This window comes from Sprattus sprattus (genome assembly GCF_963457725.1).
Source record: "Sprattus sprattus genome assembly, chromosome: 5".
NCBI classification, from domain to species: Eukaryota; Metazoa; Chordata; class Actinopteri; order Clupeiformes; family Clupeidae; genus Sprattus; species Sprattus sprattus.
The window spans coordinates 7539305-7556641 of record NC_137924.1 but is presented as its reverse complement, the minus strand read 5'-3'; the positions used below and the strand labels follow the sequence as shown (position 1 = coordinate 7556641).

Sequence of the window (17337 nt, the reverse complement as noted above, 5' to 3'; positions counted from 1 at the left end):
TGGTGGCGTGAGAGCTTTGATGAACAGTAAATATGGCATTGCTAATCTGCAGAACGGGGTGCTGCTGGCCTGGAACAAACTCTGTAAAGAGACAGGGCTGGGGTTTTGTTGGTCTATTCAAAGGGGGGAAAAAAAGAAAGGGTTATAGTGTTTCATCACTCTCTCCTCAAATAAAAGACACAGGTCAACAGGCTAGAAGAGTAAATATTTGAGTGAGTGTAGTTATTCATCCCCCGTGCTCCGAACAATCCTGTTTACATGGACGCGTTTGCAAAGTTTTCTTCCACAATTCCGCGCGTTCCGATATGTGCGTGTAGTTCATTGTTGCGCTTTGCTCCTTTTGTATCCCTCCGAAAAACGTTGTACCCACAGCTGCTTTTGGGGGGGCTTCAAAGGAGGTTTGAAGCCTTTGTTTTGATGTCTTCACACTTGAGGGCAATGGTATTTGCTGTTTGTAGGGGCTGGGGCTGAGAAGGGTGGGGGGAGGGATGTGCTTGGCTGGGAGGAGAGGAGGCCTTGGCTCAGCCTTAGCCAGGGTAGCAGTGCAGACAAGAGGATTACCTTGCATGGACAGAGGAGAACTAATCTCTTGCGACATAATAGAACTGTACATAAACATGCTGAATAGCAAAGTGTTCAAGGACTGACAAGATGGGCAAAGTGTGAAAACAAGTTCTCAGAACAATTTGCTGCCGAGTATTGGCATCAAGGGCCAGACCTTGACCGCTCGGTAATGTGGTTCTCTCAAACGCTCTACTCTGAACTGACTTGCCATTGAAGGGTTTTTCTTAATACCGAGGAATGTAAAGGAACATTCTGAACAAACACACAACTGAGCCTGAGAAACTCTAGTCCAGATACAAAGACAGCAGGCTGGGGCAGAACCATGTGTTTCTGTGGGAGAGAGTGCTTATATCTCCTCACTGCCAGAGAAGCATTTAGCAAAGTCTGGATCCAGATTGAGTTCTTGGTGTAGGAATTTAAAGATGAAGGACTTCCATAATAACCCAGTTCTCCTAGAGGCTTTCTCCCAGGCATGATAAAATACACATACAATGGGATCTGGGCAAACACGCACACAGGATTCAGTTAAGACACATTGAAAAGATGAAACGGCCATGGAAATATATGTGTGTGTCTGCTGCAGGGGCATCTCATACATGTGCTTCTGTTTTCCTGTTGTAAAACAGAATCAATCATTTGCTTCAACACTGAGTTGAATGCCAGGTATAGAAATAGATTTGTGACGTTTGCCATTACAAATATGAACACACTGAAACCACTCCCAAAGCATTGCTTGTAAAAGTAGTTGCATTTCTACTTGGGTAAAATGAGTAGCTACCATTGGTTCTTACTCCAAGGTGTATATTTGTTGAATATGGCTATGCAAACAGACAATCTGATCAGACAAACAAACAAATCAGAATGCAGTTGACCAACTGTGGACAACCCTGTGCAGATGTGTACAATATATACTCAGTGACAGACAGTTAATGCTTTCAGTGTTCAGATAGTAAATATTTCAACCGTAAAAATAAAGTGTTAGCCCAAGTGAATTACCAGTAGTTACAGTACTAAGAGGTATGTATTATATATTTGTATAATTCTTATTGATTCATTTCAAAGCAGCTCAGTAACATTTGGCCTGGAAACACACACTGCACAGTAGCTGATTTTACAGTACTAAAAGGTATGTATTATATATTATGTATGTATTATATATTACAAATTATATATTTGAATAATTCTTATTGATTAATTTCCAAGCAGCTCAGTAACATTTGGCCTGGGAACACACACTGCACAGTAGCTGATTTTACAGTACTAAAAGGTATGTATTATATATTATGTATGTATTATATATTACAAATTATATATTTGAATAATTCTTATTGATTCATTTCCAAGCAGCTCAGTAACATTTGGCCTGGGAACGCTCAGTAGCTGATGTTTCTTAAAAAGCAGGAAATGGACCAGGTCAAAATGAGAAGGTTAACAGAAACATCCCAAGTAGCAAGAAGGGGCCTACAACATGCAAACATTTCAGCCTCGTCCAAAACAAACCTGGCTGATGGCCACACAATAGACCTCAGAGCATGAGATGGTAGCGAGGCTCTTTTCTGTGAGGAACACCCTGGTTTAATCACAGTCTCTGCTTAGAGAAGCAGCCAAGAGTGTACAGCAGAACTGCCCGGATCCGACAGGCTGACATCACAGCCCACTTTCAAGCAGTACTCAGCACGTATTCTGTGCAATAACATACCATCCATGGGACATGATAAACACATGCTTCGTATTTCAGATAACCTGCTTCAAGCAGTGTTTGACAGTGGGGTTTTCACTACGAAGTACTCACATTTAGACAGGGTTTAGAACGCGTTTTTTTTTCCTGATCACCCCACCATCGTGTAAAAACAAACAATGACATGATCATATTTAATGAGTCAGCCTCTGGAACCCCAAACTCCTCTTGAACTGAATAACCTTTTGATTTTGGGCGCTTGAGTGGATGCTTCATGCTTAATAAAATAGAGAGAGATGTGCAAATATGCAGAGTTGCACTTTGGCGTTAAGTAAGCAGCGCCGTGTGCCAAAAAGCTAAATGTTTAGAGAAAACTTTAAATGCTGACATTATGGCCTCTCCGTGGTAGAACATGTAAACACAAGAGTCTCAGTGTTTGGCAATGGAGTTTAAGGATTATTTTATTACTTAACAGTATGTACAGGGTCTACCATGGAAAAATAACGTAACATAAGACTATATTTACAATTTGATTTTTTACAAAAATGTCTTTACAGAGTTATTGGTTCAAAAAAGGTCTAGACGAGAGCACAGAAATACACACACACACATACACAAATCAAACTTTTTTCAATACACACATAAATAAATAAAGACATTCAATGACTGCTTCACAACAAATATTTCTACAGCCAAGAGCATATACAGTTTCATCATGTCCACACAAAAAGTTATAATTTCATTAATAATACAATACATATTACTCCCCAAATAATTTTCTGTTAATCTGTTAATGGAATATTGCTAACATATTCATAAGAGGTAACACAAATGTATTCTCATGCCTACTGAACAATAAGGTTTCTCATGCAAAACCAATATGAGCATTCAGCTTGAAGCTAGGTACACATTTACAGCTTAAAAATGAGATGTACTTCTACATGCAACATCAACCTAAATGTAATATCCTCAGGTCATCTAAACAGCTTTTTTAGTTACATGACTCATATATTCTGTATGCCTAAGAGGCATACTTGGTGCTGTACCACAAAATAAATAGGTGGAGTCCTTTTTTCACTGCTGCAAAGCTTGATTCTATTCAACACGCACATGGTATTCATTCCATTGCTTCCAAGTGTCTCTGATGAGAAAGTGATGTGAAGTGTGCATGAAAAACTATGGATATTTCCCCTGATATAATTATGAGTTTTTGTGGCGAAAGAAACAGAAATATACATAATGGATAAAAACTATGATGGACAACAGGAGGGATCGCTGACCACATTTGTCTGTGCTTTCCATGAAGATGACAACATTGCACAGCACATGGAAATAAGAGAGAGAGCGAGAGGGTAGGGGAAGAAGGGACAAAAGAAAATCTTCCATCCTTTAATTTTTTTCCTGGAAGTACTGAGTTACTCCACTGAATGAGAGGCAACAGCCCTGGAGCAGGCAGACACCCAGGCCATGGAGGGCTGGGGGGGAGAGGAGACGTTTGAGACCCAGGAGACGCAGGCCCTCCCCCCCTGGTGTTTGGGTCGGTCTGCGTGCTGCGATCGGCCTGTGGATGAGAGGCTGATGATGCCGGAGCTGGTTTCACGGAGTCCTTCTGGCCAGCCACCCCTCAGTGCTTCTCTGCTAACGCTTTCTGCTGCTGCTGATGGTGCTGCCTGAGTCGAGGCCCTGTGAAAGGCCAGCGGGGAGAACATTTACATTTAGTCACTTAGCAGACGCTTTTATCCAAAGCGACTTACAAGGTATATATTTTTACACCGATGGCACACTGCATATCAGGAGCAGATAGGGTGTTCAGTGTCTTGCTCAAGGACAACTTCGATTTGAACTCTCAACCTTCTGATTACTAAATGACTTCTCTACCTCCCGTACCACTGTCACCCCAGAACATGAGCTGTTACTCATTGGGTTTGCCAGTCTGCAAACCATCTGGCTGTGCCCAACATGCATGGGTCTCTCCAGACTGTTGTCTCCAGATGCTTCATGCCCATTACAGATGTGGCCACTTCACAGTTATGCATCCACTGTCTTTCACATTCGGGGCAGTTTATGTGGTAACTGTGGCATTCAGAAGCACATTCTAAACCACTACTATTTTCTAAAACCACTTGTTTTGATTTCCAATTTCATGTAAAACTTTTTTGTGTCTTCACTTTCAAAATACAAAATTAAATCTTCATAGCTCAATTTTCACAGCAGCTACCAGCTATGGACAAGATGTTCAGTATTAAGGCACATAGCAATGTTTCCATCAGTTTTGTAGACCTTTTTTTAACTCTCTGTACTGTATGCTCACTTTCAATATATTCAATAAATTCAAAACTCATGAACTTTTAATGTTCCCACCAGGCTCTGAAAATGGCTGCACAAGTTATAGAGTGGGTAAGTTAAGTATTGAGTGGAAAAACTCAAAAGTAATGAAGAGAATCGGAGCTTACGGTGCTGAAGAAGGGGAGACACACTGGGTGTGTGAAAGGTCTTCATCGTAGCAGGGCCCTCCCCTCCTGTGGTTATGACCTGCACCTCCAACCTGTAGTATGTGGCTGGCCTGAGGTTAGCCACTACCAACAGATTATGATCCTAAGAGAGAGAGAGACAGAGAGAGAGAAAGAGGAGAGTTTCGGAGGATTAGTCACGCATACTGTAAGGTATTCCATGCTGCTCTGCTAAGAAGTCCCGTGATATCATTGTCATTTGCCCAGGTAAATAAACTGGAGAACTTCACCCACGTCTCTTGGCTTCACTTCGTAAAACAACTACACAACGCAGACACATTCGTAGGGGATACATTGGGAGTGAGACAGAGAGAGATAGAGAGAGACAGACAGAGACAGAGAGAGAAAGGCAGAGAGAGAAAGAGAGAGAAGACATGTACAGTAGATCAAAGGCCCATTGGACGCATGTTCATAACAAGTGGTAAATAAGGACTTCCATCCCAGCCATCCATGCCCCTCTCTCTACCGGTCGTCTCTTTAGTGTGATAAATGGTGTATGGGACATGTATTTATAGACGGTCTCATCTCGCTGGGTGGTGCAGACAGGCAGAGCGTGGCGTTGTTGATGGGGGACATTATGTAAACGCTGTTTGGGTTCTTTTCAGGCTCGCTCCTGGCAGATGAAAGAGACATGCCCCCAGTCGGCAGATGAAAAGAAGAGGCGGGAAGAAGCCGTGGCACGACGCGTCTCTGCTCGTCACCCTCTGGGATCATCTCACACGCTCTCTCTGCCTGCACAGCTCTCCCTATCTACAGACAATGCCCGTGACTGACAGCTTGCATGAGCTCTGGAGATCTCATGAGATCCCCCCCTCTGTCACCTCAAAGAGGTGTGTAGACATAATATCCGAGTACACATGAAAGCAGGTGAGCCTGCGGGGCTTTGGAGACATCCATACCGGGGGGAGGATCTGGGACTGGGAGATGATGCTGTTGGGAAGGCTGTTTTGTCTGCTCTCCGTGGTGACCTCGGCCCATGTGACCTGGAAGCCTGTGATGCGCTGGTGCGGCTGCGGTCGAGACACTCTCCAGAAGAAGTTCCCTGTGATGTTCCCCTCGTGGATGGAGAAGGCTGCCGTCAGGTTCTCTGGTTTGGACAGAACTTTGGGATGCCCTGAAACTGAGAAGTAGAATGCAAAATGTCTTAGAAACTCCCTACCCAGTTGTAACTGTGACTTTTTAACTCCAACTGTAATTCACTGAGTTTATCTGTGGTGAATTCACAATAACCTCCTGCTAGAAGCAGTTCCAAAATTCTATATCTCACTGCTCAGAGGAACAGTTGGCCTGTGTATGCCGAAATTGACAAACGTTATTATGAAGTTATTTTACTCATGCGTAAATCTTGTAGTTCTATTTCCCAGACCCAAGGGTATACATTGATGAGATATTATTGGTTAACGTAACGGGCATTACCTGTCTGTGGTATATTCACAATAAACTACCGCCAGAAGCGGTTTCAAAATTCTAAATCTCACTGCTCAGAGGAACTAACAGCAGGCCTGTAAGTCGAAATTGAAATACTGACAAACGTTATTATTAAGTTATTTTACTCATGCGTGAATCTTTTTTTCCCTCCAGACCCAAGGGTATATATAGATGAGATATTATTGGTTAATGTAACGGGCATTACCTGCTTCTCCAGGGCAGTGGATGGGCTTCAGACTCTTGCTCCTAATTATAGCACAAGATGGGGTGAGGAATGTGATGCTCTCATCCTTGGAGCGCCTCTTTGACTTCATCATGTGGACAGTAACTTTGTACTTGCACGAGAACAGCAAGCCTGGGAGGTTGATGTAGTTCTCCTGTGCCAAAAAAATACATTTCTTTTTACCACTGATGGCTTTGACATCTCACGGGTCATGTCCCAAGAAATCCAGGAAATACTTAAATAAATGGATGTGGAAGTATGGGCCGCGCTGCCATGCTCTGTAAAACCCCACTGATGTTAAAGGCAGAGCATTTTTAGGAGATTAGTGACTTTCATATGACTGGTTCATTGAAAACCTTTCATTTTAATATAGTCACAGTAGATTGTGGTTTTTAAATTCTTAATAGAGTTAGATTGCTTATATTACTAGAGGTGACAATTCATAAAATAGTCATTTCCCTTTATATACTATACAAATTACACAAAGAATGTTAACATTTCAGACAATATTTTTCTTTCTCAATGAGCAATCTGGCTGGATTATTTGAGGATCCAAAGCCTGGAGGTAATTGCAGCCCAGACGTGTTACCCCACTGCCTGAGTAGCCAGAATCCTGGGGTAATGAGGGCATGTACTACTGTGATATGGAGCAGACCTGTCTGAATTCAAGTGAGGCACGGCATTCATACAGAGTGTAGGGGACCGGCTCCCATTTGGACCTCTTTCCAGGCATCTATAGAGAAAGGATGTGCATTCCCTAGCAACCAGAGCAGAGGTCTCTAAAGAATGTGTTGATCACCAGGCCACTGCCATTCTCCATCAGTCTGAGTCCAAACAGGCCCCCTACTCTAGCCCCAGCCCCGATGCAAGTGCTTGCAGGGGGGGGCGGGGGGGGGGGTTGGGATGGGGGGTTCAGGGAAGGTTTAAATCCTGGTTCCCAGAAACATTGTTTTAGTGAATGTGTTTTAATAGCCAACACACCACATGTTTGACCACATGGACCACATCATTATAAAAAAAACAGCATTCGCTTGATTCGCCCTCTTCAGGGAACTCTCAAAGTGTTTAGGGGCAGGAAAGACACACAAAAATGTATTTGAACATGGCAAGGCATTATTATCCATTCCATTCTAATCTAGTTAGACAAGTTGGATATCTGATTGGAGGCAGAACCATACACTGAGATCAGTGATTCAAAGGAGGCAACACAAATGAGTAACATACCTGGGTGACAGACTTCTCTGGTCCTCTGGTTTCATTATGGCTGCAGAACTCAGGCGCCCATTGGACGTGGTAGCGACTCACAAGTGGGTCTAGAGCCAGTGGGAAAAGATAGAACCATTGGGTCGGTGCCACAAGGTGCCAAGGAAATAAACAGAATCCCATTACAAAATGTGCTGAGTAAAGCTACTCTGAACACACACACACACACACACACACAACTCATCTATAAAATTCAACCCATCTTCTTTAGATCATGGTGATTGTGCTGTGTGGCGGAGATTCGCTTCACTGCAACTCTTTATGAGCATCTCTGCATTTTTAATCTCTCGCACTAGAAGTCTATCTGCAAATTCATCTGAATGGCAAGATAGCAACTTGATTTCTGGGAAAATACGGCCAGTTAAAACTCAGTTGACCAAGGAAACTCTTTATAAACAGACCATACAATGAAACGGTTTTAGTGTGGGCATATCGACTAAGATATCTACTAGCATTTCTCATACAGCCAGTTAAAACTCAGTTGACCAGGGACACTCTTTATAAACAGACCATACAATGAATCGGTTTTATTGGGGGCATATCGACTAAGATATCTACTAGCATTTCCTTCCCCCTATTTCCCATTAAACGTCGCAGCAGGACACGGCCTCACTTGACTTGGTTCCCCCTGTGTTGGTTATTACTAAACAGTAGTGCTTCTGTGGAGATAATCAGGGGGTGTTTATGCTCGCGATGCCCAATGTTATTTGCAGAGTTTATTATTCATCAAGCTGTGCTGTTTGGATGGTGAAATTATACTTCTCAAATTAATAATTGAGCTACGCTGTGTCAGCCCTTGGCAGGGGCCTAGATTGTGGTCGCGAGATTAAAGGACTCCTTTGAAGCGCTTATAGACGCGTGTTTGGTGCACAGTGGCTCAGAGCATTTTGGAAGCAGAAAAGAGGAATTGCAGGCGAGGAGGAAGAGGGAAAAGGGCGAAACTAAACAAGATATGTAAAACTTGGCTGACAGGGGAAGGGAAGTGGTATGTAAAGCAAGAGAAGGAACATGGATATGGAGTGGAGAAAGTGCCATGTATACACAGGTTCCTGTCCAGAAGCGCCTCGCTGATGATGGCTGATGATTTAATGCTGGAGACGGCATGGCTTTGTCCCTGTATAATTTCACCATCCTGCTGGAGATATTTCTGGAAACAGCGCAGGCAGCAGGAAGGAGTGTGTTTGTGTGTGAGAAAGAGAGAGAGAGAGAGAGAGAGAGAGAGAGAGAGAGAGAGAGAGAGAGAGAGAGAGAAAGAGGCTGAGCAGAGAGGTGCCACAGGGATGAGTGAGTGTGTGTGTGAGAAAGAGAGAGAGACAGAGTGAGAGTGAGACAGAGAGAGAGAGAGAGAGAAAGAGAGAGAGGCTGAGCAGAGAGGTGCCACAGGGATGAGTGAGTGTGTGTGTGAGAAAGAGTGAGAGAGAGAGAAAGACAGAGTGAGAGAGAGAAAGAAAGAGAGAGAGAGAGAGAGAGAGAGTGAGAGAGAGAGAGAGAGAGAGAGAGAGAGAGTGAGAGAGAGAAAGAGAGAGAGACAGAGAAAGAGGCTGAGCAGAGAGGTGCCACAGGGATGAGTGAGTGTGTGTGTGAGAAAGAGTGAGAGAGAGAGAGAAAGACAGAGTGAGAGAGAGAAAGAGAGAGAGAGAGAGAGATAGAGAGAGAGAGAAAGAGAGAGAGAGAGAGAGAGAGAGAGAAAGAGAGAGAGAGAGAGAGAGAGAAAGAGGCTGAGCAGAGAGGTGCCACAGGGATGAGTGAGTGCTGTAATCAGCGCTAAATGAACCTGCTCCTCAGGCCTGAGCTGCAGAGAGCTGATGAGAAACTGGATCCCGTGAGTGGAGGGGATTATCTGGCCAGCACAGCACAGCACAGCTGCCTGCTCCAGCCTCTCAGGAAGCCTGGGCCTGCAGGCCAGCGTGTTCACCTCCACTGAGCTGGCTCACACACACACACACACACACCGCCACCAGCACCAGCACCGGCACCAGCCCCCAGGAAACAGACCCAGCGCTCGTAAACTCAGAACTCTTTTTAGGGCTGAAAATGTGCCCGCGCCTAGTCACAAGCACTCAGGGCCAAGCGCTGCGTCCAGCTCGGCTAACCGTTCCAGACGGGGAAGAATTTCCCTCATTAGGATTCTGCAGAAGGCCACTCCATCACGGGGAACCAGGCTCCCCATGGCCGCCGCATTCTTGACTCTGCTATGTGGAGTTTGGCTTGGGTGATGACATATATTAGCAACGTAACATAGACCACTGAATGGGACTTGACAAGCTACCCTTGGAGCGCGCCTTTCAAGGTTTCAGTGTTTCCACTCTGGTACTAGCAGAAGGATGGGGCTATATACACGCTGCTGCTATAGAGGGGCTTTCACCGTTTAACCCTTTGCCGTTTCCCTCTGGTGTTTCTTGTTGGGCATGACGTCAAGTCTTGTAAAACAAAATGGACTGTTTCAACACTAACGCTGACTGGGACTGCTTTAGGGGAGGAGGATAATCTATTAAACGCAGCTTTCAATGAACTCTGCAGGCCAGGGTCCAACCAATAAGTGTTTATTGTTGGATTGCACATGCAAACCCTGTTTCTGCATGAACACATTTACACTTTCTAATTACCTCGCCACAAGCAGCCATTGTTTCCTCTCTGCACCATTCAACTGATCTGAACTGCAGGTACTAATATCACTCTACTCTGTAAAGCTGCTAGGGTGACTCGTGTGGGCACAAGAAGTGAAGGGGAAAAGCTGTCAATCTGCCACCGTACCTCCTCTCTTCTTCCAGTAAATGCGGACTTGTAGCTGGAAAGGTTGATGAAAGGTTTACATGAAAGGTTGACACTTCTAATTACCTCGCCACAAGCAGCCATTGTTTCCTCTCTGCACCATTCAACTGATCTGAACTGCAGGTACTAATATCACTCTACTCTGTAAAGCTGCTAGGGTGACTCGTGTGGGCACAACAAGTGAAGGGGAAAAGCTGTCAATCTGCCACCGTACCCAGGGGCAAAGATAGCATTGGGGACGGGGGGGGGGGACATGTCCCCCCCAGATTCATAGTGACCCCGATCCGTCCCCACCACTCTCACTACGTGAGGCGACAATCATCAGTTAATAACTCTGCACAGCTGATTAGGCAATGTTAGCGTCCCCCCCAGTTTAAAGTTCCCATCTGCACCGCTGGCCGTACCTCCTCTCTTCTTCCAGTAAATGCGGACTTGTAGCTGGCCGTCCTGGTAGAAGGGGGTTCCCACTTCCAGAGCGCCGGCTGGTCGTTTGCCTGGTATGGAGCTGACAGCGGGAGCATCTTCTTTCTTTGTCTTGGACAGTGGATCTTCTAAGGAAGATTAGCAAAATATATATATATATTTACACAAGTGTCTGAGTGTCTGATCCTTTGCAAATTGACCGGCAAAGATCAATAAACCACAGATGTGGTTCTCATGGTGGTTAATTGAACTATGCTGAGTATTTGGCATTCTCTGTGATATTATAACTTGAGATAGGTCTTAACCTGGCACAGTATTGTTGTTTCACATTGTGGAATCTGAATGTCCCACCACTGACAAATAAGCTGGTTGTCGGGGGGCACTGTGCGCAACCAGTAGCCCCGACCACTTTCGGGCTTGATGCCCATGGAGGACACAGGTTCGATTCCGGCCTGATGTCATTTCTCCTGTCCACTCCCCACCTCTTGTCCCACTCTTCACTTCAACTATCGATAAAAGCCCAAAAAGAAATCTTAAAAAGAAATAAGCTGGTTGTCAGTACTTACTTGACTCATTGTAGAGGGCGGTACTGAAGTGAAGGGAGGCTTTGGGGCTCTTGAGTCGCACCTGTCCCCAGTACGTCACGGCCTGGAGCTCCACTGTGTAGCTGCTGTTGGCCTGGAGACCTTCAAGCTCCACAGAGGTTTTGGCCTAAGGTGGTCACAAAGCACAGACAGACAGATCATTGATCACTGGAACAGACTGTGGCTAGTCAGTGTCACCCAACCCAACGGAGTGTTGAACCAAAGCCTGGCCTTTGGGGAAACCCGAGTTATTCGAAGCATATGTTGGCTGTGTGGGACCGACACGGTGGGAGTTACTACTCTGAGGTCTGTTTCTTTAGAACTTGTGGGAAAGACTGCGTTATCAACCCCCTGAGCTACTTAGCTACCTAGTGTTTTGGTTTCGGCATTCCTTAAACAGCAGGCGTTTGATTAGTTTTCATTATTGACTGTGCTTGTTTTGGCATTCCAGGATCAGCAGGTCGCTCTCCAAGCACGGAGGTGCCGAAGTGAAAACCAGTGCTACACGTGTCAGATGGGTATCCTATGTCACGGTGCCCATAGGCTTCTGTGACGCATCTGAAACGGGTTACAAACTCTAATTTCAGATGGAATGTAAGAGGGCATATGTGACACCTATATCACTAAATGCGTTGTGGAACAATGTCAGAGCTAAAGAGTTTGATGAATGCCGATTTAAGAAATATAACTTGTTTATAAATGAGATATACAGACTTAAGAAATATAAATGAGCTATACAGATAGATTTAAGGAATCTAAATGAGCTTTACAGTTGTTTTCTCTCCATGGCTTAAACAGTCCCCACACAAAACCAAAATAAGAAAAAAGGACACCAAAACACACAATTTCATGCCCCTTGGAGGAAACCTTGTTGTAAATGAGGCACAAATGTTATGTTCTATTTCCCTTAAAAGATTAACCATCCATGTAAAAAGAGTTTAATTTGTTGAGGACTGCAATAAAACAAGAATACAGCCTTGTGTTTATGCATAAACAATGGGCTTAAATAGTTTACGCAATCACAGTGATTGCCAGTTGCTGTGTATCATTACCATTGTGGGACTGTTTCCTATTTACAGCTTTGCGGGTTGAGGACTCGAGTCAAAGACGTTAGCACTCAAAGCCGTCCCCGCCCACACACTGGGGTGTTAACCATCCACCGACACATTAGCGAAAACAGAGGGGAAAGATTACCCCGTTGGTGGTCTTTCTCCTCTTCTTCTTGGACGGCACCACAGACTTGCCAGGCACGGTCCAACTCCAGTAGACTTTGAAGTGGTGCACGGGGATGTCTGGCTCCTCGGGAAGGGTCCAGTTGAGACAGGCCGTCACCAGGCCGTCAGCGCCGACCGTCATGTTGGTGACCTTCAGGCTGGACGCGCTGGGCGGAGCCGACGGGTCTGTGGAAAAACATCACCGCATTGTGAGTGCTTCTTTCAGCGGCTAAGGAGGTCCATTCTTGGAAAAATCCTAGAACAGTGATTTATTGCAACCTTTGACTCAATTACACTCAAATGTTTTGGATTCTTTTTTTTTTTTTCCCGAAACAGAGCAAGTTTTCCACTTAGCTCATTTGCGAGTCTAATCTGTAAACCCTTAAGGTGTCATCACAGTTTTAAGTTGTTTATGAGATGGTCATACATTTGGTTTTAGGCTTGTCAGTGTAACACAATGTATGCTCTTTGAATTATGTCGGTCGTGTTCTTAAGTCACTCTAATAACACCCTAATGGCAGTATAATGCCTTTTTCCAGGGACAATTTGGATGTAACATCTCCGTCCATTACTGCGGCAATGGTATGACTACTCTTACGAGCACTCAAGCCCACGCCCTTTAAACGCAGCTTTCTGTTTTCTCTGCCTCTTAGCATTACTGTACCTGACTGCTGAGCACATGGCCTGTATAAACAGGCTGTTAGGACTCATATGTGGACAGGCTCTCTGACAGATGGACTGTGCTGCGAATTGCTGCCGGCTGCCATGACTAGCGTGTGTCTGACCGATGATGTCAGAGTAGTTGAGCCATAGAGGGCCAAATCACGGACCAGGGGGAATTGGGTTTTAATGAGAAAATGACATGAACTGGGGAAGCAGGCGGCTCCTCTTACCGTGCCTGCTGAACCACCTGAAACACATTTGGGCTGCTAGCCCCGACGCAATTGGATGCATCACGGATAGCTAGCTAACGCTATCCACACAAGATAAATAAGCAACCAATGTCGGAGCAAATTGCCCTTGCAAATTATACGAGTGAGAAATTGGAATCAGATGATGATGCACTTGTGTGAGTAACATAAAAAAAGAAAAAACACCTTGACACGCTCATCAGTTCTATTGACCTCATCACGGCAAGAACACCAAACACAATCAATCAACACTACTGACCCCCCGACTCATTTAAGATGCCTTCATGTCCTCGGCAGAGGGAGGGCCTGAGGACCATCTGTGATCACACACAGCCAAACATCTCAGACCAGAAGAAATTCAGTGGACAGACTGAGCGCCTCCTAATGTGGGCATTGGCAGCATGGGGCATCTAAAACTGTTTTAACTATTCACAGTTTCATACAGGAGATGTGGTCATTCGTTACACTACAGATAGCAAATGAATACCCCGCTTTCTAATCTCTTTTAGACCACGGATGTTTTGTTTGTTTTGCTTTTACGTAAAACATGACTAAATAGGCCAATGAACACAGTAGTATAATGGTGACGAAAATAAGTGATTCAAACTTAATCAAATCCCAACCAAATTCTTCTTCTTTCACAGTAAAGTAGAACTATATTCAAATTGACTAAATTCAATTCCACTCCACAGTATATATTAGACTTAAAAGATAGACAATGTCACATTTAGACACATTATCTTATTTCTAAAACCACAATATGCAGCAATGCCAGAAAAGAAATCATTTCAAGTTTTCAGAAACCGCATCTGGATTTCTGCAAAAAAAATTCTTCAGTGTCATTCGGCATTTAAAACTCATGTGCAAAGTCTGAATTTGGCCTCCCTTGCCATGAGTGTGCTGCTAATCTGAGCCCAGATCTGAAGCAGACCTCCTTACCTCATGCATCTGGGCACAGACACAGCCCTTATATGTATCTGAGACCTGCAATATCCCTACTAATTCAAACATATTACACTTTATACGGCTGTAAAGCGGGGGAACCCCCCTCAGTAGAGGCAGATGAAGCGCTAGTTAGCTGCTACAGTGACTGGGAACGCTCTGCTCAGAACATCAGAGCACGCCTATCGCCGTGAGTTACAACCCCTGCTCACTGCTCTGCTCACTGCTCACTGCTCTGTTCATTGGACTTTTCTGGAACAACTGAGAGAGGAGCAACACCGTGAAAAAGCCAAGAACTTTAAGAGAGCTTCATGCCACGAAACGTGTAAACAGCGTTGGAGTGTGATTTGATGGGCCGAAGATGGAAAAAGCTGGGCTTTGTCACACTTAGCGCTAACATCAGTGGGCCACAACTGATTTACCACCTACGGACATGTGAACATCCACAGTTGACACACACAGAACTATGCGTTGGGGGGGCTCTTTCAACACTCATGCTAAACTTGGGCACTGAAGTGGGGGGGGGGGGGGGGGGGGGGACTTGCTGTAAAATCCCTTTGCAAAGGTTCCACCTGTTCCTGAGTCTTAACACCAGAGCCGAGCGGGATTAGGTGTCAGGGCCGGAGCGACAGGAACTGACAATCAAAGCAAGGGCCACCCAGGCGGGGACACAGACCTCTGGAGGAGCGGAAATGCTTGCTGGGGGCGGTGAAGCCACGGGTCCCGTGGACGTTGACGGCGGCCACTCGGAACTGGTACCATCTGCTGGCCCTGATGTCAGCCAGTTGGACTCGCTCCTCTGTAGTCTGGAGGGGACAGATGGAGGAAGGGGCAAAGGCACACGGAAGGTCAGAGGTCATGGGCAGAGTCGCAGGTCACATGGTTTACTGCTGAAGCTCTCTGTTCTGACTCACTGTTCTTTTCCTGAAAACGGCACAATCTACACCTGTCCTTTCATTTTACTAAGTCAAGAATGGCATGTGGGGAATGTAAATAATAAAAACATTTATTACAAAAGTCACTCCTTTGTACCTAAAACATATTATAATGTCAAATAAAATGTAAAATAAGCTTGGAAACGAATGGATGTGTGAAGCACGTTTGATGTTTACCTGCGCCACAGTCTCCCATTCAGTGGCTTCGTCTTCGCTGGGGTGAATCCCATAGTTCCACCTCCTCTGGACCACGTACAGAACCGGCTCCACGGAGATGTTAAACTTGGAGGACCAGCGGATCTCCAGTTGTCCGGAGGGGAGCTCCGTAAACACCAGCTCCTTCCTGGGCTTGAGGGGCGCTCCTGAAAAACAGAGGACCTTCCATCAACATTCCACACATTTCACTCCAACGTGTGGCGCTTTGTTGTCCTTTTTTTGGACTAAGGGCAAAAAAAACACATAAAACATCATCCGCTCTAATCACTGGCAGGGAGCTGAACGCTTCCAACCTCGGGGTAGAAACACATGTTTTGACAAATGCTTTGTGCGGAGGATATGAGTACATCGGGATTAGAAAAGTGCTATCTGGGGTATTGTGGGTTGAGAGCACAAACACACTCTATTTGCATCATGGTTCCCCCCCATTCAACCCTATAAACCATCATAAATGTGTCCATGTGCTGTAAATTATAGATTTATTAAGCACAGGGCTTTAAAACAAAATCATCCACCATGACAGATTAACGCTCTCCATTCAATTTACTCCTAGCGAGATATGTTGAGCTGTTGATTGAGGAGCAGCCTGTGGGTTTAATGAAATGGAAATGGAGAAGGAATCTCTCGAAGTGCGGAGGAATGCCGAACAAACTCCACACTTCTCTATAAATCACTAAAGTTTTGATGGAATAATAGAGGACCAGCGCACCTCTACTGTTGTGTGGGAGGAAGAATATAAACACATAAACCCCATTTCTGAGTCGGTTAAGAGTGACTGAACGTACCATGAGCTGATCGTGGTGGGAGACTCTTGAGAGACATTCACACCTAATGTATTCCATAAGTCAAGGCATGGAAACAGTCATTGTATCTCTATCAGGGAGTTCACTTTAGCAGAGAGGCCCCGCATCACTGTGATCTATTCTTCAGGGTGGACGTGTCATTTAAATAAGACAGAGGAGGAGGATGGAGCCGTCGGCCAGGCACATATGGAGCCGTCTCTGCGTCCGTCTCTCTCACACACACACACACACACACACACACACACACACACACACACACGTCTCTGCGTCCGTCTCTCTCTCTCAGGGGCTCTCGGGGCGAACAGCTGCCTGTCATTGTGCTGAGGTTTTCACAGGCCGAACGTGTGTACACACACACACACACACACACACACACACACACACACACACACACACACACACACACACACACACACACACACAGACACACACACAGACACACACACAAACACACAGACACACACACACACACACACAGCTGCCTGTCATTGTGCTGTGGTTTTCACAGCCCGAGCGTGTGTCACACCTCCCGGCACAATGTGGAGCGCAATAACAATACCGCAGCATTCCTCCTCCCACGGGCTGCTGGCCGGTCTCCCCTCATCCACCCCCTCCCCACCCCCACCCCCACACCCCCACCCCCACACCCCCACCCCCTCCTCGTCTTAGAAGAGACACACCTCTCTCTCTCTCTCTCTCTCTTTCCTCTCTCTCTCTCTCTCTCTCTCTCTCTCTCTCTCTCTCTCTCTCTCTCCCTCTCTCTCTCTCTCTCCCTCTCACCCCCACCCCCTCCTCGTCTTAGAAGAGACACACCTCTCTCTCTCTCTCTCTCTCTTTCCCTCTCTCCCTCTCTCTCCCTCTCTCTCTCTCT

General features: G+C 45.5%; 1 protein-coding gene across 1 annotated transcript in view; it reads right to left on the bottom strand.

The window, feature by feature from the left end:
- Positions 1–3866: 3866 nt before the first annotated feature.
- The window catches only part of anos1 (anosmin 1), a gene marked incomplete at both ends in the record, with an annotated part of 40100 nt that continues 26629 nt past the window's right edge, over positions 3867–17337 (bottom strand). Inside the window, 10 exons of the mRNA XM_080839538.1 lie at positions 3867–3925; positions 4696–4837; positions 5652–5872; positions 6386–6557; positions 7628–7716; positions 10843–10989; positions 11428–11572; positions 12640–12845; positions 15189–15318; positions 15625–15809. Coding sequence (XP_080695664.1) covers positions 3867–3925; positions 4696–4837; positions 5652–5872; positions 6386–6557; positions 7628–7716; positions 10843–10989; positions 11428–11572; positions 12640–12845; positions 15189–15318; positions 15625–15809 — 1496 coding nt within the window. The remainder of the gene's footprint in view (positions 3926–4695; positions 4838–5651; positions 5873–6385; positions 6558–7627; positions 7717–10842; positions 10990–11427; positions 11573–12639; positions 12846–15188; positions 15319–15624; positions 15810–17337) is intronic.